Raw genomic sequence first — 25,912 nt, forward strand, 5'->3', positions numbered from 1 at the left:
CTCTATTCCCACAGTTCCTCTGCAAGGGTTTGCTCAGGTTGCTGGTAAAGTGGGAATAGAAAAGAGGCCTGAGAACTGGTGGTACCTGATGGAGTTGAGGGGAAAGCAGGAGATGCTAAAAACAAAAATTGAAGTCTTCAGGCTCAGGAATCTTTGCTTGCTACTCAGCTCTTGCTTATATTACAATGTGTTTTATTATTTTATAAATATACATATAGATATCTATACTTATGTGCTTATAAGGGCATAGCCTTCATTTTGCCTATAAAGAAATTAGGACACTTTTAAATTCTGAGCAGAAAATCCCCTTTTCCTTGCTCATGAGTGCAAAGGGCCAGTGTTTAACAGGGACAGAGTGCTGGGAAGTCAAAGCAGGGGGAAGATGCAGATCTGCCTGCTGCACTGTGATTGTGCATGCAGAACTGTGTGTTCCTGCTTTGGTCTTGGGTTTGGTGCTCCTGACATCCAGGTGCACCCCCAAGGATCACCTGCTGCTTTCATCCTGCTCTGGGGGAAACTGCTGGCTCTGGGCATAGCCAAGGGAGTGGTGACAGCAATCTGCAGCTCTGCTGCTGCTGGGAATTCCTGGAGCAACCACAGCAGCTCCAGGGGCACTGTTCTTGGGTGCCAGCTGATCTCCTCTGCTCTGCCCTGCTCATAGAGAGGGACAAACCAGCACACTGTCACCCACACACCAAGCACTGTAAGCACTGCCCCTGGCTCCTGCCTGCAGAGGAGCAGGGGCTGTGGCAGTGATATCCTCAGGAGAAGGTTTTCCAGCACTCTGAGCAGTCCCTGAGCTCTGGCTCACGCAGAATGTCACCTGCTTATCTCCAGTGTGCAGAGCAGTGTCCACACAGGGGATCTCCCACACAAACGTGGGCACAGAAGTGAGGCCTCTGCTGCTCTGCAGCTGCCCAGTGAGGACAGGCTTCTCCCAGCCTCAGGATTCTGGTTCTTCAAGCCATTATTTGGAAGCAGTTATTCACTAGGGAGGCTGTCTCTGAATGAGGTTGTTTGAAAGCCTGCTGCAGGATCTTCTGTCACGCAGGAACTGCAGGCCCTGGATTTTTGCTTCTGCTGCTGTAGTTTCAAAATGTGTGTGCCTTTCTGGGACAGAGCTTAGTGGCTCCAGCAGGAGTCAATCCTTTGTGCTTACCTGGGCTTCTTTCTCTGCTGAGCAGTCTCCAGGTTCCTGTAACGTGCCAGCCAGTGTCAGCCTCCAATTATCCCCTTTCTGTGCATGTTTGTGACAATTTTTCTCACTACAGCCATGGTTGCTTTAAGCTAAACAACATTTTCAGGCTGAACAGGCCAGTAGCAGGGTGGTTATCAGATGGAGGAAATGCATCCTATTTGCTCTGGCCTTTGGTTCCCAGATGATAAAATGGCAAATTGTGTTCCTGGAAGCTGGGAGGTGGCTCACAAGATTGCAGTGCCTCAACACACATGGGGGCAGTTTGTCCTGAGTGACAGAGGAGCAGAGGGGGCACAGTTGCTCTCAGTGCTCAGCCAAGACCAGATGGGGCTGATGGTTTTTGTGTTGAATGCAAAGCAGCAGCAGCAGCTGTGCCCAGGCCACTCTCCTGAAAAGACTTTGGTGGCTTGGGCCATAATTAATTTTAAAGTAGCTGCTACTTGCACAGCAGCAAGAGGTTGTGCTTGTCTCCCTGTAAACATTTCCCTCCTCTTTTCTCCTCCTCATTCCTCTAAGTAGGTGCCTTTTGAAACCCTCCTCTTTTTAGGTCTGAACTACTTTCCAGGTGGCTGGAGGTGGCTTGGTGCTTTGGAGGAGAGAAATCCAACACCTGTTCCCTGCTCAGCTGGACATAAATGTGAAGCAAGACCAGACCTGGGAGGAGGTTCTGTAGCTGTTACCAGAGCATGAAGTATCAGCAGTCCTGGGGTGGGCTGGGGCCAGTTCTCATGCACATCTATCCCAGACAAAGTCAAAGGACCATTTTATCTCTAGAGGCTTTTGTTCCACATTTGCTTTCTTTGGGCTGTAGGCACTTCCCTGCTAGCACAGCCACAGCTGCTGCTGGAAGACTGGGATCAAGCTGAAGGCAGAAATCTTGGCAAATGTTCAAAGGTAAAGAGAAAGATGGGAGCAAAATGCAGCATGGATCAGTAGCCTTTAGGGTTTTCCAGCTCTTTTCCTGGCTGAGGTGTAAGGCACTCTGACAGTGACCCCCCTGGTGCAGAGCTCTTGCTCTTCTCCAAAATGGGTGTTGGGGAGAAGTGTCTAAGCCAGCTGTGCCACAGCTGTACAGCTGCTCAGTGCTTGGCAGCTTGCCAGGATCTGGAGGCTGCTGCAGGACCTGCTCTGGAGGCTTTGCTCCAGCAGGGACTGTCCCAATAAAAGGTGGGTGACAGCCAGGCTGCCTGGGAGGGGGCTGGAGGAGTGTGGCTGCTCTGGCTGCTGCCATCACCAGCCCTGAGCTCAGAGGAGATTACTGAACAGGGTCATCTATTTCCCACCTTTTCAGGGGATGCTACACACAAAGCACCACCTGTGCCATCCCAAGGGTTGCCGTGAGAGTGGTGCTTGTGGGACAGGTGCCACCATCAGTGCTGCCACTTGCCAACACTTGTGGCACTGGAAGGTGCCTGCAGCTGCCCAGGAGGGTTCAGCTTGCATGATTCCAGGTGGCACACACTGCTTCAAGAGCTCTTACCTGGTGTTCTCCTTATTCATATATGTGTGTATCTATCCAAATAATTTTGGATGGTGTTATCTTGGTAGCTCTCTGGATGAAGTTGTTTTCCTGTTACTACAGCATGCATATTACCTAGGTTTGTTAATTTTTAATATTTTTTTTTAAGATCCACATTTTTCCATTTCTCTTATTTTTTTCTTGCAAACCTGTTTGGTAAAGCTTTGTTTCTGGCTGTCCCTATGCTTTCCCTTGCCTTAGATACAATTACACTCAAAATCTTAGACACTGAGATTTCATCCTTAGCATTTTTCCCTTTAAATTTTTCATTGCCTTTAATGGCCTGATTAAAGTCCCTCTCAATTTCTTTCCCTTCTACCATTTCAAAAATATGTCTTGAAAGTACATTTTATTTTCTGTAGTCTTAACTGATCCTTTGTGGCATTGTTGGTTTTTTTCTCTATTTGCTGTAAAAAATTTTTTAAAAAAGCAGTCTTTCAAGTAACATCTCCCAGAACCATATGGACTTTTTCTTAGTTCACTCCAGAACATGTGTAAAGTGATGCTTTACTTTAAACATGCTTTGCTCAGGATTTTCCAGCTTGCTTTTGCACTTGTAGATTTCATATCTCCCCTCGCTGCTTATGTTTACACTGAACATTTGTTTTCATTTTCTGGTTATTGTTGTGTTCAGTGCAGCCTTATCACATGGGGTGCAAGTCAAATAGCCTGTAATTGACTGCACATTTTCCTATCACAGTCTATTAGCTCCTGCCAATTAACTTGTTGTCTTGTTGGTAGGATTATTGCTATCTGGATGCTGCAGTAATTGTGCTTACTGAGGGATATTCATGCAGTGGTGCTGATGACTGCAATAGTTTGAAATTCAAAATTTAGTTTGAAAATCTATAGAAATATTTCCTTAATCTCCTCTCTCCTTACACCAATCTGTTGCACAAGGCAAGATATTATTTGTCTTTACTGTTGCTTTTAATCCCTGCATTCTTACCCTATTTAACAGCTGCACTATTCCCTGTGAAATGGTTTCTGCACAAAATGGGATGTTTTCTGTTTCTCACCATATTGCATGAGTTCTCTTCTGGAAGAGGAATTATGGGAAAACCATCTTTGCTGGTTTTCAAGAATCACTGATTTGAGGAGTGGAGATGTTTTATTTGGACCACCATGTTTAATTGCTGCAGAAGAGGAGCAGCTCTGTGTGGATTTGCCTGTTTTCTTTCCAAACAATATTCTGGGGTAATGGCCATGGGTACCATGTTTAATTAATCATGCTCAATGGGAGAAAAAAAAAAATTAAATTTATTTTAAATCTGGATTTTTCATCAAATGACATTAGTTGTTACATTGTGAGATGTAGTGCATAACATATTCATCTTCTCTGTCCTCCTTTTTCCTGGACCTTTGTTGTCACCTTCTTTTCAACCAAGGCATCTGTTCCTGAAATGAGGAGTTGATCACTCCTTGGCTGAATTAATTCCTTACCTCTCCCTGCCTCTCTTCCATTTCTGTTTCTGCTGCAGGAGGTCTGGTGCTGTGAGGATTTATCACAGATTCATGTGGTGAAACCACAGTGCTTGCTGGGTCTTTCTCGTTGTTCTCCTTCTGCCTTCTCACACTGCCTGTACACATTTTGCTGCCACTTTACACACCTCACACAAGGAACTGACCCCAAAAGCGTTATTGTCTTCCCTGTTCTCTCTTGCCTCAGATATTTATCAACAGATGTAATAAAAATATTTTAAAACCTTGCCTCATGTACATCCTTGGAGCGTCACAGAGGTAACATACCCGCCGTGAGTAATATCCTGTTCTGTTTGCCTCTTTTATGGAGCCTAATGTCATCACTACCTGCTGTAATCCCAAGACCTCCTTCTGGAGCAAGAACAGCTCCTTTCACAGCCCAGTGCTGGGTGTGCATAACTGGGGCTGGTTGTCTCCTTGCTATGAAACTTTTCATCTACTGCTTGACTGTCTGTTCCCATTGCAGCTTCCAGAGCGGTGTCCTGCGATGGGGCAGTGCTGCTTCTGGGCGAGACCAGTGGCAAAGATCCCTGTGTGGGAGGGAAGAGAGTTTGCAACCTGCCAGATTTCTGAAGGGGGCTGTTTTGGGCCCTGAGTAAGAAGCAGCAGAGCGCTTAGCTGAGTTCATTCCCAGCTTTGCTGCCTGCCACTGCTCCTGGCCACAGCACAGTCCTGGCAATTGCGGGTCAGGCTGCGATGCAGGACCTTGCCCCGTGCCCGTGACCTCACTGCTAAGGAGCAGCGACAGCAGGGATTTCACTGGGAATTCGTGTTTTGTCTCTTACCTCTTCCCGGCAGGTCTCGACTCCCCCAGGCAGCGCTGCAGAAGCACCTGTGAGCGGTGGTGTCCCGTTCTGGAGGGGCAGAGCGGCGGAGCGGAGCCGAGCCCAGCGGTGCCGGCCCGGGACGGAGCCCGGCGGGGCAGCGAGAGCCCTCCTCGGGCGGGGGGAACGAGCCCCTTCGCACTGGCCATGAAATCAGTCATGTGTAGGTTTTTGTCCAACCCTGGGGGGTGGGGGAAGGAATGTGGGTTGGGCGAAGTCTAGGATTACACCACCGCTGAATTTTTTTCTTTCCACACTTTAAATAACCAGCACCTTTCGGTCCTGCCTTCGCCTCTCCCGTCGCCCTCGCCCCGACAGCGCCGTCCGCAAGGTAACAGCTCTGCCCCCGTCCGCTCCTGCCCTGCTCCCCCTGTGCCCCTCACCCTGCCGGGGCTCAGAGGTCACGGAGCATTTTCTGCCTGTTTAATAATTTTCTAGCGTGGCGGGGTCCTCCCAGTCCTTCCTTTCGGCCCCTGTCAAACGCTTGCCAGTGTTTCTCAGCCCTCTTCATGTCCCCAGGTGTTTCATAGAGGGACTAAGCAGGGGGAGGGGAGAGGTTGAAAGTGCTGATTTGCCTTTTTTTAGCTCTCCTCGGATAGGGGAGAGTGTCATTCGCTGCCAGCGCCTTTTCTTGCCCTCCTGGCGAGGGAGGGATGAATAAATGTCAGCGTAAGGCTGGGACTGGGGGAGCACACTCTGCAGGGCATGGAGTAGGCTTGAGGGCTGGCACCGTGCAGGGGAAGGTGCCCTCCTAGGCACAGGGTCCTCAGCAATCGAGCTTTGACACTGGGGATTGGTAAAACCACAATCCTCACCCTTTCTGCTGTAGAACTTGGCAGCCAGCGGGGCATCCTGCCTGGAAGGAACAGGCTCAACCTTCCGTGATCCTTCCAAATGGTGTCCTCTTGGAGGTACCTGGGGGAACATGGGGCAGTGAAGTGGTGCCCACTTGTTCTCTGCTGATCTTCTCTTAGCACAGGTGTATTTAGAGATGGTGCCAAAGGATCTGAGAGCAATACTGTGGGAAGCTTTGCAGGAAATGGGCAGATGTTTGGAAGGGCAGACCTTGAGAAAGGCAAGATCCCAGATGCCAATGATTTATCCTGCACGCTTTATCCTGCTGTTAGAAGGATAGCACCATTCTGAAAATCACCTTTTCATGTAGCCTTGAAGATTGTCAGCAACAGTTGCTGCCATCAACTGCTTTCCTATCATTTCAGTTTGTTCTCTTCCTGTGTCTAGGACTTCTGTGATTTGTGGCATCCATCACATGGTCTGTAAAACCAGGCTAAGGCAAGAGAAGAGAAACCCTTATAAAATACCTTGTCAAGTATTTGATCCTGCTGTCATGCCCCTCCAGCCCTAAGTCTGTGTCCCACACCTGACACAGTGGGAGCTCCAACCTGAGCTGCTGGGTCTTCTGTGTAACACTGGGCTTAGAGGATGGGCTTCCAGAGATGGGACTGTTTTGAGATGCAGCAATTTAAAATAATGAAACTAATAGTGGCTTTCAAGGAGTAGTTTTGGAGTCACTAGTGAAAATGCATGTGCACTCTTAGCACCAGCAGGAATCTGTATGAGGGGAAAGGGAGGAATGGTTTGAGATGTGTGTGTGCTTGTCCTTGCCCCTCTCTTGCCTCCTGTGGTCCAAATTTCTGCATCTTTGCATGGCTCGTGCTGAATGTAATGAAGGAAACTCTTTTTGCAGGTGGGATGGATTACAGTGTCCCTGGTGCTGTCAGCAATGGTGAAATGGTGCCCACACACCCTGGCATGGAAAAGGAGAAGGAGGAAGAAGAGGAGGAGGACCAGACCCTGGAGCGTGGTCAATGGAACAACAAGCTGGAGTATGTGCTGTCTGTGGCTGGGGAGATCATTGGCCTGGGAAATGTCTGGCGCTTCCCCTACCTCTGCTACAAGAACGGTGGAGGTAAGAGCAGCCAGGGCCACCTGGTCACCAGCACCACTCCACAATCCCTCCCAGCTCCTCAGCTGTGCCCATGAGTCTGAAGGGAAGGAGCCAACCTGCCAACATGGTACTGCCACCTGGGCCCCGACCAGGGGCTTGTTTTGAACCCAGTGGGACATGGATAGCAGTGGGGATATCGCAGGGTTTCTGATGGCTGGAGCTGTGTTTCCCTGAGATGAATGGAGCTCTGCTCCTGCTGCTGAAGTGGGTGGCTATATGCAGAGGGAAGGCTGGAAGAGCAGGGAGGGAACTCAGCTTTCTGAGCCCTGTGTCTCACTTCAGGTATCGCTTCCTTGAGGAGCACCAGGCATCCTGTGCCAATGGGATGGTGGGTCCTGGTGGGAGGGCAGGCAGTGCTGTGAGAGGCCCCAGGGGCTTTGCTGGCTCTGTGAGTGGGAACTCAGGGGACTCCCAGGAGCTCTTGAACACAGGTCTTGCTCCTGTGTGTGTCCTTGGAAGGCTGTCCCCTGGGTCCCAGAGGCAGGTGGCAGGGACAGGGCAGAGAGAAGGGGTTTCTCCTGCCTTGGGGTAGAAGGACAACACCACTCCCGCCCCACTCCCTTGGCATCTACCAGAGCTGTAAGGTGTGGGAGAGGGGAGCCCTGCCTCTGATCCCCAAGGAAGGGCTGTGGGAGTGTGGGTGGATGTGGCTGATGCAGGGGCAGGGAAGCAGGGTGCTGGCACTGAGGTGTGAGCACTGCAGTGCTGCTCAGGCTGTGCTCAGCCATCCACCCCGCGGCAGCCTGCACTGTGCCTTGGCAGCAGAGCTGGAATCGCTGTGCAGGTGGAGGGTTGCTGCAGGCTTCCACAGTTTGTGGCTGCCTTTTAAAGGACAAAACTTTAAAAAATGTGAAAACATAAAGTTTTTCTCAACTTTGGCTCAGAGACATGTAGAGAGAGGGAGCTGCTCTGTGATTAGTTCCTATTTGGGCCCTCCAGAAGGGGAGAGGGGAAGTGGTGCTTGGCTGGGAGCTGGCAGGGAGTGAGCACTGAGGACCTGGGGCTGAAATCCCCTGGCTTGAGCTTGCAGTGGTCTCATGGGCCTCACTAAACTGCTTTCATCCCAGTGGCATAAAAGAGGATTAAACACTGTTTAGCTACTTTCACGCTGTGCTTTCTTCAGTGCTTGTTTCTTTTCACCAGATGATCAGGCAGTCTCTTTCCCTTTCGAAAAAGGAGAATTTTTCCACTTTTTTTTTTTTTTCTGTGGGAAATGCTTCTTGGCTGCTGATTGAGCTATGTCTGGTCCCACTGCTGCAACTTTCCCTGGGTACTATTCCATTGATGGGAGCAGGACCTGGAATCCTGTCCAGGCACCCCTTGCCCTGGGTACCAGGGGAGAGCTCTGGGGAGAGGGGAGCTCTTGTGTGAGCAGCAGAGGCAAGACTCAAAGGGATTTCTCAGCCTTTTTTCCCTGGAGAAATGGGCCTGAAGCAAAGTCCAGTGAAGCACTAGAGGCTGTGAGGAATTTGTAGTCCCAGGCAGATTTTTCATCTCCAGCCCCCTTTCCATGAGGTTAGAGCAAGGATGGTGCACAAGACTCTTGCATGGTGAGGAGACAGTTTCTGTAAGGTTTCTCCTGGGGCAGAGCAGTGGGATGAGGTGGTGCAGGACACAAAGGTCCCTCCTGCCTCATGGAACCCAGCCTACCACAGACAGCACTGAATCAAAACCCCTGTAACACCTCAAGTTGAATTTTAAAAGTTCCCAGAGGTTTTGCCTTATGCACCCTTAGAAATGCTGGTCCAGGCTCTTGCTTCTCCCATTCTTCTATAAAGGTGCAGGGCCTTTATCTAATTTCCAGCCCCAGGTCAATCACAGCCAGCTTACAGCCATTAACTCTTGTGCCAGCACTCCCATCAGTCTGAGGCAGTTCTGCCCTGCTGGATGACTCTCTCCCTTCTGAACTGTGTGCAGGCAGTGGTGATCACTGCTGGCAGCTCTTGCTTTGCCTAAATATGAGCCTCCTCAAGAAATGGTATCTGCAAAATCTGAGTTATTGAAAGAGCCACTCATCCTTTCTTTGGGGATATTTTCACATAACAAAGCAAGAGTAGTCCCTTACATATTTAATGCTCAATGCATGATACCAAAGCCCTACGTAGTAGAGAAAAACAACAAAAAATTGTTCTTTTTGCACTTGTTTGCTCTTGCTTTCACCTGCAGTGGCAGGGGCAGGCCCTCCCTGGGCAGGGCGGCCCCTCTGATGGGGAAATACCAGGGAAGCCTGTCTGGTGGTGTGGCTGCCAGCACTGCACCCCCTCCCCAGCTCCCACACCTGCCAGTCCCAAGGCCCCCCACTGCTGAAAATGAGATGGGGAGGGCACTGGGATGGTTACAGACTAATTTCTGCCTGTGTCCCCTGCTCTGCCAATTGATGGGGGTAGTTTAAAGACCACAGACACCAACAGAAAGAATGGTCTTCTTTGACTATGAATACAAAGGCAACACAAAAGTGAAATGGTACATTCAATAAAACTACACACTCAGCTTTAGCAACAAGCAACAGGAAGCAAAGTAATGCACCTTATCATTACTAGATGAGAGACAGGGTAGGGATTGAGAGAGGTACATCACCAATTGCCTGAACACTTGTGCAACCATCCAGAGTCCACAGGCACTGGGGAGCCCTGTTTTGTAGTGAGGACCTGGAGAACCCTTCCCAGCAACTGGGAAAATCCTACACAGTGTGTCCACCTGTAGCTGAGGTCTCCAAATCTGCCCCAAAAGTGGGTTCAGTGTATATAGGCCCAAATCAGTAAGTCAAAGTGACTTGATAATGTTTTTAGCACAGAAACACCTGGATCTGATGGCACACAGTCTGACCAGCAGGGCCAGGGTTTGGCCAGAGCTCAGGCCTCAGCTGGGAGAGTTTTCCCCTAAAATACCCTCCAAACAAGCCTCTCTTCCTGGCAGTTGGGAAAGTTGCTTAAAATGGTACATTTCTTGCAGATAACTACAGAAGGTTATACAGAGCTAGCATAAGTGTTTTCATCATATATTTTTAGCTAAATAATACTGATGGTGTTAATCACACAGTGCCCAGGATACATCCTCTAGGTCAGCTCTCACTGAGGTCTGTTGCTCAGCACACCAATATCCCCACTTGGGATGTGAGGGGATTTGGGCAGATTGCAGAGACACATCTCTACAAAATTTTCCTTCTCTCCACCAGAATTCTGTGCTATTTCACAGGCTACACATCAGGATCCTCCTGAAACCTTCCCGAAACTAGAGATAACCACAGGTTAGGGGACAGGCCAGGCTGCAGGCTGCAAATAAGGGAAAACTGGGCTGGAAAACTTGACTTGCTGCCTCAGAGACCTCTCCTGGAGTTTAGTTAAATACAAACTTTTGTATGACAACAACCTTTCTTGGAAACAGGCTGCTTTTCATGATGCTATGATTTTGTGCAAGCTGGGAGTTGAGAGGGCAGTGTTAAGACAACCATTTCCCCTGCCATTTGCCTTCACCAATTTTTGTTTACACATATGGGCAGATGGGCATTGTTCCTGCAGGGCTGCCAGGTATCACAGAATCACTGAGATTAGAAAAGGCCTCTAAGATCATGGATTCAAACCATTAAGCCAGCATCCCTTTCAGCTCCTCTTTGTCCACAGGGAGCTGCCAAGGTGCCTTCCCTGTCTGTTTTGCTCACACTTTTTTTTTTTGCAAGAAGTGGGGGCTGTGGCTCTGCACCTGGCTGAGATGAGCACAGGGTGGGAATCCCAGCCAGTCCCCAAAGTGCCCCTTCCTTTTCCCAGCCCCTGCATGCTAGCTAAGCTTCTTAATGAAATCTCCTGGGTTCTGAGTTCTCTCATGCACCAGGACTGTGATTTCCCATACACCCCCACCGAGCTGAGCCCAAAGGCAGATAGCATCTCACAGGCAGGGAAAAGACCTGTGCAGGGAAACCACAATTAGTGCCTGCCTGGGCTGCCACCTCTGGCCCTGCATGCCCTCTGAGCCCACCACAGCCAAGATGCTGCTCTCTGCTTGAGCCTACCCCTCTCCTGACCTGTGTCCCTGCCTTTCAGCACAGCTTGAGCAGCTCCAGTGGCACATGATGTGCATGCACCATCTTGTGGGGCTGTCTCCTGTGCTCTGTGGGATAAAGGCCATTGCTGCAATTAACATTAGCCTGCGGTAATCAAAAGCCTGATGCATTTAATCTCTTCCTGCCTGTTCCATGACAGGGCTGGAACAGGAGGGCAGCCCTGGCTGCTGCTGTGAGGTGCATACTTTGCTGCACTACTTGCTCTTCCTCTGCATGTCTGTTGCTTTTTGACAAGCAAATGACTGAGCAACCCCTCAAACTGGGCAAAAGTGTCAGTCTCCACGTGCTCCTCAGAGCCTTGGTACTGACATCCATGGGTTTGTCAGCTCTTTCAGTCACAGCAATCAATGTGAAAGGAGCCACCAACCTGATTAAAAGTTGGAATGTCTTTATAGCAGACTGTTCTTCTGTATTTCCATGAAGCTATTCACAACTTTCTTCTCTATTCTTTGTACATTTGAATTATTCATGTAATCACATCACTCCAGAGGATAAAATGTGAGGAAAAGTTTTCCCCCTGGCATCCTGTCTGTGATCTTCCAATCTCCAGGCTGTCCCACTCAGGAGGAACCTGCCTGGCGACTGGCTAGAGACAGCCTGACCTCAGTCCCCACATAGGGCTTATTTTTCTATCTGCCACTTGAATCTGCCAGGTGCCTTCTTCATCCCCTACCTCATCTTCCTCTTCACCTGTGGGATCCCAGTGTTCCTGCTGGAGACGGCGCTGGGGCAGTACACGAGCCAGGGAGGGGTGACGGCCTGGCGCAGGATCTGCCCCCTCTTTGAAGGTGACTGGGGGGAGCTGGGAGGGCATGGGGAGGTGGGGACACCCTGGGACCCTGAGGGCACGAGCAGAGGCATGTTTCCCACAGCCTGGATTGTTATGCACCTCCACACATCCCCTGCCCAGCTGCCTGAGAGGGCCACTGGCTGCCCCCTTTGGGTCACCTTCACCCAACAGTTCTCACTGTTATATTCCATCCCAGTGTCCTTCTTCATGGAAAGGAGCTTTGGCAAGGAGCTTTGTGCCCAATCAAGGTTGTCCTCTAAGAGGTAAATGGGAAAAATGCTTCTGGTGGTTAAGAAGAACCTAAAGCATGCTGCTGTTTTTTTTTTTTTTAAGTTGATGCTCTGTCATCTCTGTGAGTTTGCAGGTTGTGTAAAACCTTACTGGTGAAGGTGTCAGCTCTCTTAATGAATTGTCAGTAGTCAGATCCTCTGTTTCTAGCACAGTTTCATCACAGTTATCCAGCCCCAAGCCACTTTCTTTGATTTCTCTGAAAGTCACAGTTGCCTCCTCCTCATGTGCCAAAACCTTTAGATGCTTCTCTGACACCTCCCAGAGAAGGTGTGCAGAGTTAATAAAAGAGCTTCCAAAACAAAAATGAAAAGGAAACGTGAAAATTATTAAAAAAATGAATTTTGTTAGAAGAGGTGTGACTCAGTAGCTGCCACACCACTGTCTGTTTCTGCCCCTTTGGGTGGTGTTCCAACCATAGTCTGCCCACCCCCTGCCCAGTGTCCCTCCCAGTGCCACCCTTTCACCAGGGAAGGCTGTGGCAGGGCAGCAGGAACAGGGGTGCCTGGGGGCCCCTGACTGGATGCCCACTGATGTGGCACAGTGGAATTTGGGGAGGGGATGGTGGCTCTGGTGACACCCCCACTGACAGATCTGGCAGAGCACTCAAAATGCAGAGCAGCAGGCACAAGCACTGGGTGAGCAGGTCCCAAAGGGAATCCTGTTCCTGTCCCCTGGCACGTGGGTCACCTGCCTTGGGGCTCACTTTCTGCAGGAATTGGCTACGCCTCACAGGTCATCGTCGTACTGCTGAACTTCTACTACATCATTGTCCTGGCCTGGGCCTTGTTTTATCTCTTCAGTTCCTTCACCATTGATCTCCCCTGGGGCAGCTGTGACCACGAGTGGAACACAGGTGGGTGTGGAGCCCTCTCCCTCTTCTCCAGCAGATCCCACTGAGGGAAACCTGCTACTGCCCAGGGCCAAGCCTCAGGAGAGTGTCTTGCTCCTGTGTGGGTGGGATACAGGTTTGGGATGCTGGGTCACTGCAGTGCTGTTGGCACTTTTGTTGGGAGAGGCTTTGCTGATCTCAGTTTTTCCTAGAGAAGCGCCAGTGCTGTGCAGTGGTGACCTCCCTGGTGACTCCTGCTCTGGGCTCCAGCAAACATGGGTGCCCTCCTTCCTGGCATCATCTTGTTCTGTATGTTAACCACAGACCCAGTGCTGATCAGGACTGTGCCCACTGGAAGGAAAAGTTAAATGCTATCATCTTAAGTGTCCTAGATTTCTTGCCAGCCTTTCCATGGAAGGGATTTCTTTTTGTGCATCCTTGGGACTATAACTTGTCCCAGAGTCAATGTCAGGGAGTGTCAACACTGTGGATGGACAGGGAGGGATTTTTCAGATCCTCTGGTACTCCAGGCGCTGCTGCTTACAGTTCTTGTTTCCCTGGGCCTTTCCCACAGAGAACTGCATGGAGCTTCAGAAGGCAAACTCGACCTTCAACGTGACCAGTGAAAACGCCACGTCCCCAGTCATCGAGTTCTGGGAGTAAGTAAAGGACAGGCCTGAACACCCTTCCCTGGGCAAGGGACAAACTGTGCAGTAGCACATCCTATAAACCCACCCTTGCCAGAAGAGGACACAAAGGGGGGAGCTGAGCAGGTCAGAGTGAAGGCTCTCAGGGGCAGCCCTGTCAGTCAAGGTTAACTTCACTGCACCCATGGTGTTGCTTTGGAGCTGTGCTGGCATGCCTCAGAGCCACCTGATTTTGTCCTTCTCTGATGCTGTGTTCCTGTCCCTCTGGACCTTTTGGCCTTTTTGGTCTCACTGACCTTTTTCCTTTGAATCCATGCTGCTGCATGATACCAGCGTGTTCCCAAGAGGCTCTGGCATGGTGGGCAATGACTTTTGTATGTGCACTGGTCTTATCTCAAAAATAAAAAAAGGAGTGATGTCCTCAGTATAGGGTGACCAATATGCAATTTAAGCTGAGGAGAGAAACTCACCAAAATCAAAACAAAACGCCAGGGTCAGATAACTGCACACTGAAATTTGTCCCTCGTGTTCATTGTTTTATCTCCTTGTGTTAGTTATCCTGGGGTACAGAGTAGCTTTATGTCTGTCACAAAGGCATAGCTCTGTTAGGATCCCTGATGATCCTCAGCAGGCCCAGCTAAGCACTGAGCCCTGGCTGAATGATTGCAGGTACCCCCTGTGCTGCCACCGTGCATTTCCCTTGTGTGTTTGGATGGATGGAGGGCTCTGTCCCTGCCTACCCTCAGGGGGGGATGGAGCACACACACAGCACCCCCAGGGCTTCCTCAGCTCAGCACAGGGACACTGCTTTTCAACTCCAAAGTTTAAAAATTATTTTTTGTCTCCTGTGCACTCCCTCTGCCTGATGCTCACAGGTGATGAGACAGCAGCCTGCCTTAGGCTGCTTTTCCTGAGGCTGAACACTGGAAAATTCATTGTTTCTACCACTGCTGTAGCCATCCCTATGTTACTGGGGAACAAGCAGCATGGCACTGGAAATTTCCACTGTTCATTGTTTCTGTTCCTTCTGTTTCCACTGTCTGCAGCATCTGTTCCTGCTGTCCCTGGGCAGGGAGGTAGGAGGCCAGCACTTCTTTGAGGAGCTCTGACCTGCCAGTGGGGTGATCACACACTCCACAGGTCTCTTCTGGCTGCAGTACAGCACCCAGTTAGTTCCAGTCCAGTGGCACCCTTTGCACTGGTTAGAGTCCACATCCTTAGAAGCAGGCAAAGAGCAGCATGACAAAGCTTATCTGAGAGTGCACTGTGATTTTTCCAACCCTTCTCTCACCCCCTCAATCTGCTGCAAGGCTGTGGGGCACTGAGGGCAGCAGTGTGCCTTAGACAAGGGTTCTCCAGCAGCACCTTTATTTTGGGGTAATTGCTGTCTTTTGCAGCAGGGTGGACACTGCTGGTTGCTGGGCTCCAGTGCTGTGCAAGTCCTTCTTTGCCTGTCTCAGGCTTGGGTTTCTGGGACTGTACCCTGGGGTTTCACACTCAGGTTCAACTGTGTGGTGTAGGAGATAGAGGAGGATGAGTCCTTACTTTTATAAGTGATGAGGAAGATTTGACACACACATGACATGGAAAGGCTGTTATTATCTGACCTCATTTGTACCAAGGTCCACATAGCCCAGGATTTTATCTCCACACTGGCTGTGAGAGGATGCTCTAGGTGGCCTCTCTGACTGTGCAGTGGGGATGATGGTGGTTGTGGTTGGGTCTTAGTCACAGAATGGGATGCTGTGCTGCTCTGTGTCCTGAGGTCAATTATGTGGCTGCCTCAAAAGAGAAAAGTGTGCTATGGAGAAGGGGTTGGACAGCATTGTTTCTTGCGTGATCCTGATGGATTCTGCCTGGTAAGTGCAGTGTACCCCTGACTGAGGATTGCAGCGTGTCAGAAAAGTAGGTGAACTTTGTGTGTCCATGTGTGACCTGCCAGGCTGGCAGTATTTTTCAGAGAAAGGCACTGCTTAATTTCTCTGAGGCTTTCAGCTCAGACCTGAACATTGTTAGCAAAACATCTTTTCTCCCCAAAGCCATCAGGCACTGAGGGGATGAGAACCAGCATGGTGTTGGGAATATCAGTGGCCAGCATCAGTGACCCTTGCATGTTTCTTTGCTTCCCCCCAATGCAGGAGGCGAGTGCTAAAGATTTCTGATGGCATCCAGCACCTGGGTGGTCTCCGCTGGGAGCTGGCTCTGTGTCTCTTGCTGGCTTGGATCATCTGTTACTTCTGCATTTGGAAAGGGGTCAAGTCCACGGGCAAGGTGAGTCCTTGGTTCTGGCCAAGCCTCTTCCCTTGGTCACAGCACTGGTTCTACTCACCTTTTACAGGTTCAGAGAGGTCCTTGAGGTCTCCTGGGAACCACTGTCTGCATAAGCTGGTGGGAACCTGTAGGGCTCAATGTGCAGCAGGAATGTGAGCCAGGCTCTGTGGTTTTGGGTAGGAAAGGATGGGAGCACTGAGGCATCTCAGAGCATTAACTTCCAAGGTATATATGCCCATTCACAAGCTGAGGAGACTGCAGTATTTCTCTGTCTGGGGTGGTTGCATGTTCCCTTCCTTCCCACCACAGCATGAGCAAGCAGCATGTTCTTGCCTCTGCTGGCAAGTGCAGCTGGAAAATCTTCAAAATCATTAGATATAAAAAAAGGTAACCATGATGGCCCCAAAGCCCTCTCTGTCTCAGTACCATAGGAGTTATCTTTTTATGCTTTCTGTTTGTCCCAACTCTTCCTACAGTTGCTCATGTTCTCCAGCAGTGAAGGTCTCATTTTTCTATCCCCACACTAGTCACCAGAGTTATTTCTTTTAATGTTTTTGGGAAAAACTGGTGCTGCTGTCCAGCTCCATTCCATGCTGTCTGTTACAGAATGTGCCACTCTGATTTGCACTGACCCCATTACTTATTTTCTGCTACTGCCTTCTGACCCCATTTCCTGCTAGCTTTGTCTGGAGCCAGTAAGAACAGATGGAAATGAAAAGTTTAGTGTATTTCCTAAATGGTGTCTTCTCTGCATGTCTTGAACAAGCCATCATGTGTGATGGGGTGTAAACTTTAGCTGCACCCATTTCTATCAAGTTGATGGCATGGATGTTAGGAGTTTCTCTTGCTTCCAGAATGGTCTGGGATTATGAAACATGACAGGGAAATCAAGCAGCTTGCAGGGATGATCTTTTCTGGTTTCCATGGAGTAAAATTAGAAGAAAAGAGCAACTGCTTGCTGTGGTGGCCTGGTAAAAGAAAACAGAGGCAGTCTAATAACAGCAAATATGATATGAAGATACAGCAAATGTAGTGTGGGAAGTCCTGAGAACAAATTCCATCTATTTTAGATACAAGTGCTCAGTCAAATGCAAGTGATTTTTAGCAAAAAGTACTAGTGATGGAGAGATCTTGAAACCTTCTTTCAGTGAAGCAACAGTGTCCATAGGTTTATCAACCCTCCATGTATTTCATAACCTGTCTAAAGTGATGGCTGTAGGAATATAACCCCACTGGGAAAGAAATATTCCTTATTCTGAGGATTTGCCTGTGGAGGGTCAACACCCTGAGCTGAAATCACCCTACTCAGACCAGCAGTGGTTCTCATCCTCCTGCACAGGGACTGCCTGACCCCAGGAGCACTCCCACAAGCAGGAGGTTGTCACAGATGGAACCACTTTGCTGAGGCATGTGGATCAGATTCAAATAAAACCCTGGATGTTGTTGACCAGCATGTGACAGAATGATCACACTGATCCCGGCAAGGTTCCTAGTGATGTAAGTGCTAACAATGCCCAAAAAATAAAAAATATTGGGTCTGAGCCAAACACTGAGTAATATCTCATTGGATCCAGATGTTCCTATTGTTAGAAGTTTGGCAATATTAATCCAGGAAAGCATTCTCCAAATTCAGGTCTCGGTGGAGGTGTGAGTGACAAGCCTAACACACTAATTCACATAGGCTGTAAGCACATAGGATGTTACCAAAATATGAATCCAAATCATATGCCAGAAAACTACCAGTTTGTACCCTGAGCTCCTAAAACTGGCGTTATTTAGAGATTAAGCCAATGTGTAACCTGGCATCCTGGAAGAATGTGCACTAAGGTTCAAAGACAATGAGTTGTTTTTATGATTTTGGTTTTTGATCTTGCTTTCACGGCTGAGAAAGCTTAGACTTGCATCCCATTATTTCCTGAAGGAAGACTTTGGTTGTGTGGTAAACACAGTGATGATGGTTAAACTTGCAGGACCTGCAGATTTGATTTATTGTCACTGTACAGCTCTAAAACATATGCTCCTTGAAAATTTGAGACTATGGGGAATTTACTTGCTGAAGGATCCTGTCCTTGGTTTCTACAGTGTTCAGGATGCAGATTCAGAGGGACTGGGATGAACCTGCTCCAGATATCTCAGGCAATCCAGAGCCTCAGCAAGGAGGTATTTTTCACTGATCTCTGTGTCAGTGTTATCCAAGACTGCTGAGACACATGGAGCAGGGCTCATGAAACGCATAGAAAACCTGGAGCTGCAGACAGAGATGACACTCTAATACTGGGTTTTTTCAAGGACGGGATATCTTTCAAATCCTGTCCTACTACACAAAACCAAATGACTGGAAGGTGTGTGTCCTGAATTAGAGGAGGACTTACAGAATCAGGGGCCTTGGACATTGCTTTATTCAGATGGAGTCTATCAGAGTGGATCCAGAAAACAAAATCTTGTTTTGAATTACTGCTCAGATCATACAGATTGCCCAGGGGCAGAGCAGAAGTGGTCCAGGAAAATCATATGCCTGTTCTCTGTAGGATGTCCCCTAATGCAGACATCACCAAAGATGAGTCACAGCCTGTGACTCCCACTAAGAGATGGTGGGCTTTGGGATTTTAAAGCATCTTATTCTGGATGGATGGGCAGGTGTGAGAGACGGGTTACTTCACATCATTACATTTTGCACTTTCTCCAGAGATGAGCTCTCCAGTGCACAACTGCCAGAGCTGAGAAAAGAGCTGAGAAAAGAGCTGCAGGGTAGCATTCAGGTGAAGCATGCTGATGCAAGTCCTTGCTCAGCATGTCTACACAGGAAAAATCCCGAAGAAGAAACATTTATTTTTTTGTCCTAGCATGATAATGAACAACCTCTTCTCAAGGTGGCCAATATTTCTTTAAGGTGTGGAAGCAATGCAAAAGGATTAATCACATTACTTGAATTGTTGAGGAGGTTGCACGAACTCTCAATATCAGTTTGTGTGGGAAACAGACTGCAATGTGGTGTCATTGTGGCATGCTGCAGCAGTTAGCCTGAACAGTCCTGAAAGTACCCTGGTAGACCCCAAACTGAGTGTCCCATTTACCAGAGGTGAAGTCCCTGAAAGGAATATCTGATACTGGTTTCCAGCTTTCCCCCAAGGTTTGTAGCTCCTTTGCTAGAGGAAAGGGATTTTAATCCTACCTGAGTGTGTTTGCAATGCTCATGGGGCTAGTGACACAAAAAGCAAGGGGACATGTGTTCAAGTATCATTTCAGGCTACATCAAGGCAGGGAATAAAGAGCCTTGATTCCATGATTCAGAAGGCTGAACAAATGCTGTATTAAGCAACATTATATTACACTATACTAAACTAAACTGTATAATATGCTGTATTAAGCTATATTATATTACACTAAACTAAAACTACACTAAAGAAAAACCTGTGACCCTTTCAGACAGTCACAACACAGCTTTGACCTAATTGGTCAATCAGTCCAAACAACCATCAGCAGAGTCCAATTAACAAATCCCTTTCAGTAAACAATCTCCATGACACATTCCACATGTGCCAAACAGCAGGAGCAGCAAGTAGAGATAAGAATTGTTTTCTCTTCTCTCTCTGAGATTTCTCACTGCCTTCCCCAGGAAAAATCCTGGGTGAGAGAATTATGTCTCTCTGTTCAAAGAGTATGTGAATACCACATTCAAGGTCCTGTTTGGATCTGCATGCTTAGTGGCAATTCTGAGACTTGCAGCCCTGCTCTGCCTGAAATGCCCATGATGAGGTCACTGCAGTGGGAAGGGCTGGGCACACCCCCTTTGCCAGCCCCAGCTCTGAGTTGGGGACCCCCAGCATTGTCCCTGGTGGTCCTCCAGTGGCAATCATGTGTCAAGGCGTTACCTGCACACCCTTCACCCTTGCCACTAAATGCTGTGGAGAAGGGACTGCGTCACTCAGACTCTGTTGGGAGTAGGGATGTGAAGATGGATACTGGGGGGCAGCTCCTTCCCTGATGCATGCCCATATTACACCACGGGCTTCAGAAGACCCACTCTGAGTCCAGCCTGCTGACAGCCTGGCTCAGGGTCTGGATTGCTCTAGGACTAGGAGGATTTTCTCTGGCTCCAGACATGCAATGGCATGTCATACATTTCCTGAGTAAATTTTCAAACTTGTTTCTTTCTACTGCAGGAGACAGCAGGGTGCTCAGCAAAGCAGCCTGACCTGTTGCCTGCCCACCTCTCCCAGCCCAGGGATCAGTGCTGTGCTACTGGCTGGCACTGTGTGTTCTGGCCCATGCTGCTCTCCCACACTTGTCTCTTCCTGCTTTTCCCAGGTGGTATATTTCACTGCCACGTTCCCATACGTCATGCTGATTGTTCTGCTGATCAGGGGAGTCTCCTTACCTGGGGCAGCCCAGGGAATCCTCTTTTACCTTTATCCAGACATCAGTCGCCTTGGAGACCCTCAGGTAAGGTGGATGGGGGGAAATGAATGGCTAAGCTGTGCTTACATGGATTCCTCTAGCAGCCCTCACTCTCTCCTTTTGGTTTTCCTACTCTCTTTCTTCCCATTTCTACTTTCTAACCTCTCTTTGCCCCTCTTTGGCAATAAGGCAGAGCTGTGATATTGGTGTCTTTTCTGAAAGTCCCTGCTCTCTTGCCCTCCAGGGCTGCTTTCCTCTCTGAGTTGAGTCTGAATTGCTCAGGGGTATGGGCTGTAGGATTTAATCCTTTTTTGTGAGTAGTGCAAGGTATCCCTCCCTTTCCTGGGGAGGCTTCTCTGCTGTGGAGCCAGACAGTGCATGGGGCACCCCTTTGCATTGTGCTGGCAACTTGCGAGGATGAGCCCTGCTCCTGGCACATTTGCTCCATCTTCCTTGGGAAGCATGCCAAGTGCATGGATGGTGGGAGCCATGGCGTGCTGCAGCAGCAGTCCCTGGGACCTGGCTGCCTTTCTCTCCTTCCCATCCCTGGTGAGAAATTCCTGCTTGTTTGACAGGCGGGTCAGTGCCCGACTGCTGCTTTTAATCTCTTTGGGACAAGTTCTTCCACGTTAAATCCTGGCTCCAGCTGAGCTACTGTACCAGCCTTTGTGTGAAGGTGTTTCCAAAGGAGATTAAAGGGTGCCTGCCTGGAAAATAGGCCAGCAAAACCCTTGGTAACCCTATTAACTCTTTCTGGTCTAGCACCAATCCTGTCTTGTATATTACTTTTGCAAATGGGAACATAAGCTGGTGGATGTATGGCAGGAGGTGGGTAGGACAGCTGCTCCAGCAGCATGGAGGTCCAGAAAACATGGCAGGGTAAGAACAGGTCTGTGTTTGCTGTGACTGTGTCTCTGTTTGCACTGATAAGGTACAGGAGGCTTCTGAAATGAAATAATATTTTTGAGTGGTGCTCCTCTTATGAAAAGTCCTGTTGTTACTGTGGCTGTGCTGCCCAGGGGACTGAACTAACACACCTCAGGCGTGACATGGCTGGTTCTAGCTGTGTCCTCATTAGTTCTGTCCTGGCAAACTTTTTCAATTGCAGCCTGTGCTTTAGAAGCAGATCTTCCTTCTAGCCTAGAAAATGCTGGTGGAAAGGCAGAGTAACCCTTCAAGGTAAGAGGATGACTCTGAACAAGGGGAGGAAAAATCTGCTGAACCAAGGGAGGAAAACTTGCTTCTCCCTCCTCACTCTACATTCCCTGATGAATGTTTAACATCGTTTACTTTGGCAATGATGGTTGCCTTCCTCTAGCATGTTTTAACCATCCTACTGAACTGTGTAGCAGGGCTGGAGTCTTCTCTTGTGTCTTCCCACCAGAGAGGGAAGGGTTTGTGCCCCAAGCCCCACATATGTGTCGTTGTACCCCCTTGTCTCTGTGCAGGGACTGTGGTGTGAGTCCTGCCAGCACATGGGGACCAAGTTGATTATAATTAATTTGTGCTCAAAGGACAGTGAGCTGTAATTGTTTACCAGCAAGTCTTGAAAAATGGAATATTCTTTAGTGCTTTGGAAGGGATTTTGGAAATTAAAAAAAAAAACAAACTGACCTCTCCAATTTAAGCCTTATGAGAAGGCATCTCAGGGGGAGGTTTAAACAAAGGGCAAACAATGTGCAAGGGGACAAAATCAAAGTTCCTCTAAAGTATATGAAAAGCTATGTGAAAAGAGGGGATGAATTATTTATCAGATTCTACCAGGGGAGCAGCAACAGCTGAGATGTGATTAAATGTCAGAATATCAGGCTGGTGTGTGGAAATCATTGCTTTTCACCTGCCAAGTGACCTTGGACAGAACTGGGAAATCCTGTCTATATGAGCTCAGTCAAGCTGATTGGTAATGGTCTCTTCTGGCTCTGAAGTGCCCTAAATCTTCCTGCATCTTCATCTCCTCAATCTCTGAAATGCCTATAATTAAAATGGTAAATGAATTGCAGTTGATAGGTAGATCAGACCATACAGAGAACTGCCAAACCAAGATGTTGAATAAGGAAGGCCAGTTATGCTCAAATATGAGCAGATAACAGCAAAACCACCAAAGAGATTATCTATTTTGAACTGCATGTCCCCAAATCAAAAAAAAGTCTAAAAAATGATCTCATAGCTCATTTTTTTAATATGTAGATTATTTAATATTGTGATGTTAGCATGTCAGTCATAACTAGGCCCAAAGTCTTTTCTCACTCCTTGACTGTATTGCTGTGCTCCAGATGCATCCTGTGTGTTTCACAGTGTGGACCAACAGAGGGTCTTGGGGTCATCCTCCATTTGTATTTTTGATCACTTCACCCTTTGCATTTATTGGTTTTATCAATTGTTTTATTCAGCAGGAAATGCTGGAAAGTTATGAATGTGATTAAGGAGAGGGATGCATAGTGGAATACACCAGTGAGAAGATGAAATGAGAGGAATTCAGAGTAGAACTAAGATTTAAGTGCGTAAAACTTGTCATTAAAAAAAATTTTTCAGGTGCTGTCAAGCTTTCTGTTGATTGAAGCTTTCATATCACTGCCAGTCACTGTTTTAGACAGACAGATATAAAGAGAGGACGAGTGGGGCTGATGCAGAAAGGACTGTCTTGTGTGTTTGGTTTGCTTTAAAGAGAAGAAATGTAATAGTCTCCTTTCACTCTGGTATCAAGTCTTAGCTAAATTTCCTTAGGTTTAATGCTGAGTGAGAATGGAGAAGTGATGCTCAGAGGCTGCTGTTGTGCTCAGAGTTTATGTCTCTCTGGAAAAGTAGCAAATGTTTCTCAAAGCCTCCCACTCTTATTTTCCTCTTGAAATTTCCAGAAAACACCCACCAAGCTGTATTTGCTTGTACTTTATCCAGTCTTTATATAAAGAAAGAAGCTTCTGTGATAAGTTGCTTTCCACCCATCCCAGATGTGCTGAAGGCCCCTGAATTTGGAGGCTGTATCCCAGTCCTGGGCTAGGGAAGCACAGGAGGCGCCAATAGTCAGCAGAGTTGAGTGTTTATCTCTGAATATCCTTCCCTACATCCCCCTCATTTTCTTTTGCCTATTTCCCTGATGATTGGTTTTTGGAGTGTTTGCCCCTGCAGATTTCCCTCGTGGCTCTTGTTTCCCAACAGACAGGACAGAAAGGGAAGGCAAGAGAAGATGCCCCCAATTTTTCTGCCTGTGGCTGCAGAGGGAGAATGCTGAGGTGATGGTTTGGACCAGGGCAGCTCTCACACTCAGTGCTGACCTGAGGATAAGCCTCTCCAGCCACCACAGGGAGGATGAGAGATATGTGAATCTTGCAGGGCCAGGACCCGCTGGGTTAACCGTGGGCCTCTGAAGCCATGCTGGGAAGGGGTCAGAGCCCCAAATCCAGACCCTTCCTGCTGCTGCTCTGTGGCCAGCAAACGCTGCTGCTTCCCTGTGAGCGGGGAGGGCGACCACAGGCCTCCTAAATATTATTTGTTCCCCGTATTTATTGTTTTCCCAGCAGGGCCGTGTCTTGACCCAGCGTGCTGGGTTTGCACAGCTTTCCCCTTCGGCAGGCGGGTGTTTGTTCGGTGCGGAGCCGCTCCCGCTGTGCCCGTGTGCGCACACGTGTACCGGCATGGCTCCACTCGTCCCCACCGCCCTGGCAGAGGGGCTGCGAGCCGGGCACTGCTCCCACATCGCCCTGGGCACAGAGGGCAGGCACCGGGCAGCAGGCAGGGAGAGCTTGGTGCTCGCACAGCGTGCCAGAGGGGCTTGGCTCATCCTGTGCTCTGCCTTGCTGGAGCAGCGCATCCCCGCCGGGCGAAGCGCAGCTGCGTGCTTGTCTCCGCCTCCCTGCCCCATGCCTGTTCCCAGCCCTGCTGCCACGGGACCCGGCCGTGCAGCCCTGCTGAGCCTGATCTCAGCGCTGACATAGCAGGAAGGAATGAAGCTGTCTGTCTGTCTGTCTGTCTGCCCGCAAGCAGCAGGGCGGGGAGGACCATAAAGCCCGGCTTCCCAGGCAGCAAGGAGCGTCCCTCGGAGCACGGCTCTCCCCTTTGCACCCCCCGGGGCAGGCAGCTGCGTTCCTCGGGACGAACCACAAACCTGTTTGTTTTCTTGTGGTGTTTAAAGTAACCTCAGTGGTGGGAGGGCCCTCCTGGGTACAAAATGTCCTTCCAGGCCCTCAGGTGTCCTGAGGTGTGAGGATAACATGAGGTCAGTGTTCTCAGGCAGGGCATTGTGGGGGCCTTGAGTGCTAGTAGAGGGAGATTAACTGGGGAACAAAGCCGCTGTTCCTCACTCCCGAGGAGTATTTTCCAAGCAGATGGGGCTCTGGGATTGGGAACGTGATGCTGGGCAGATGGAACAGGAACACTTCACAAATGCCAGTGCCCCATTCCCTGTCTCCTGTCTGCTGGGATGAATGGGGATGGGGGGAAGTATTGCTCTGGGCTGTGTGGCAGTGCCTCAGCTCTGTGCTGGTGCAGCACGGTGGGGCGTGGGCTGCATCTTTGGGCTGGGGCCTGTGGGCCAGTCCTGAGTGAAGGGGAATGTCAGTGTGTTGGAAATCGAGCCCTGGGAGTCTTGCAGTAAAACCTTAGGAGTCACCATCTCCCTTTTCAAGGCAGGGATGTGTTTGTGTGGTGCAGTGGGTGGCTGGTGGGTGGTGCCAGTGCCCCAGGCTGATTTGTGAGCTGTGATGTTGTGAGCAAAAGAAATGCTGCTTGAATTGTAGCTCAAGATTTGGCTGGTTTTTGCACTCTGCTATGCATTACACCAAGTGTGACTCTCCACACAGCATGTACCCACTCTGTGCTGTGCTGTCTCTGCTTGCTGACGGGGACAGTTCAGTGCTTCTCAGCATGCCACCTATATTTGATGTATAGCATCCACTAGGGTTCAATAACATTTTGCTTGAAAGTGGTTTTGCTGTTATTATGTAAGTGCTTTGAGAACTTCCCAAGGAAGGACCTGTTTCAGTACTGGGAGCTATTAAATTCCAGTACATGTAATAAAGTGAATATTGCTGAGAAAATTAAGAGACAGAGGAATGGCCATAACCATCTTGAATAACTGCAGCTCAGGTGTAAAGGTTTTGGCTAAAAACAGAATAAGAGGCTATTGCAAACTGGACCAAATGACATGTTCAAAGAATTTGAATTATGAATTAAATAAACTGGATGGCTTAGGAAAATGCAGACAATAATTAAATCAAAATACCGTGCTGCCAATATGCCAGCAAAATCTGAACAGGATAAACTTTACCAGTCTCTTTGGGAGCAGTGGCCAGAGAACAGCAGGATGCTTTTATCTGCAGTGGAAAGAGAGCACTGCCTGACCCTGTGAGGTCTTTTAGTCAGACTGGTCTGGGAACAGCTGAAAAAACCATTTCTCTGAGTCACTACAGGGAGAGAAATGAGCACAGGCAGCAGGTTGGGGAGAAAAGGTTTGAGCTGCTGTTTGCTGAAGTGAAAGGTCTGTGTAGCCCCCATGAGCCCTGTGGGGCTGGATGGGCAGTGGTGCTGCTGGAGGAGGCTCCCAGTGACCCCACAGTCCTGGGACTTGCTGCTGCTGCTTGACCCCATCACCAGTGGGTCAAGAGCACACATGGCATCAGTTCTATGGCAGTCCTTTGACTC

At 49.0% G+C, this 25,912-nt stretch overlaps 1 protein-coding gene across 1 annotated transcript in view; it reads left to right on the top strand.

The window, feature by feature from the left end:
• The first annotated feature begins 5,005 nt into the window (after positions 1-5,005).
• SLC6A13 (solute carrier family 6 member 13) overlaps positions 5,006-25,912 on the top strand; it is a 32,606-nt gene continuing 11,699 nt past the window's right edge. Inside the window, exons 1-8 of the mRNA XM_059845712.1 lie at positions 5,006-5,186; positions 5,294-5,354; positions 6,732-6,953; positions 11,703-11,837; positions 12,843-12,983; positions 13,534-13,618; positions 15,745-15,877; positions 20,186-20,320. Coding sequence (XP_059701695.1) covers positions 6,737-6,953; positions 11,703-11,837; positions 12,843-12,983; positions 13,534-13,618; positions 15,745-15,877; positions 20,186-20,320 — 846 coding nt within the window. The 5' untranslated portion in view covers positions 5,006-5,186; positions 5,294-5,354; positions 6,732-6,736. The remainder of the gene's footprint in view (positions 5,187-5,293; positions 5,355-6,731; positions 6,954-11,702; positions 11,838-12,842; positions 12,984-13,533; positions 13,619-15,744; positions 15,878-20,185; positions 20,321-25,912) is intronic.

Source organism: Haemorhous mexicanus, chromosome 5 (genome assembly GCF_027477595.1).
Source record: "Haemorhous mexicanus isolate bHaeMex1 chromosome 5, bHaeMex1.pri, whole genome shotgun sequence".
NCBI classification, from domain to species: domain Eukaryota; kingdom Metazoa; phylum Chordata; class Aves; order Passeriformes; family Fringillidae; genus Haemorhous; species Haemorhous mexicanus.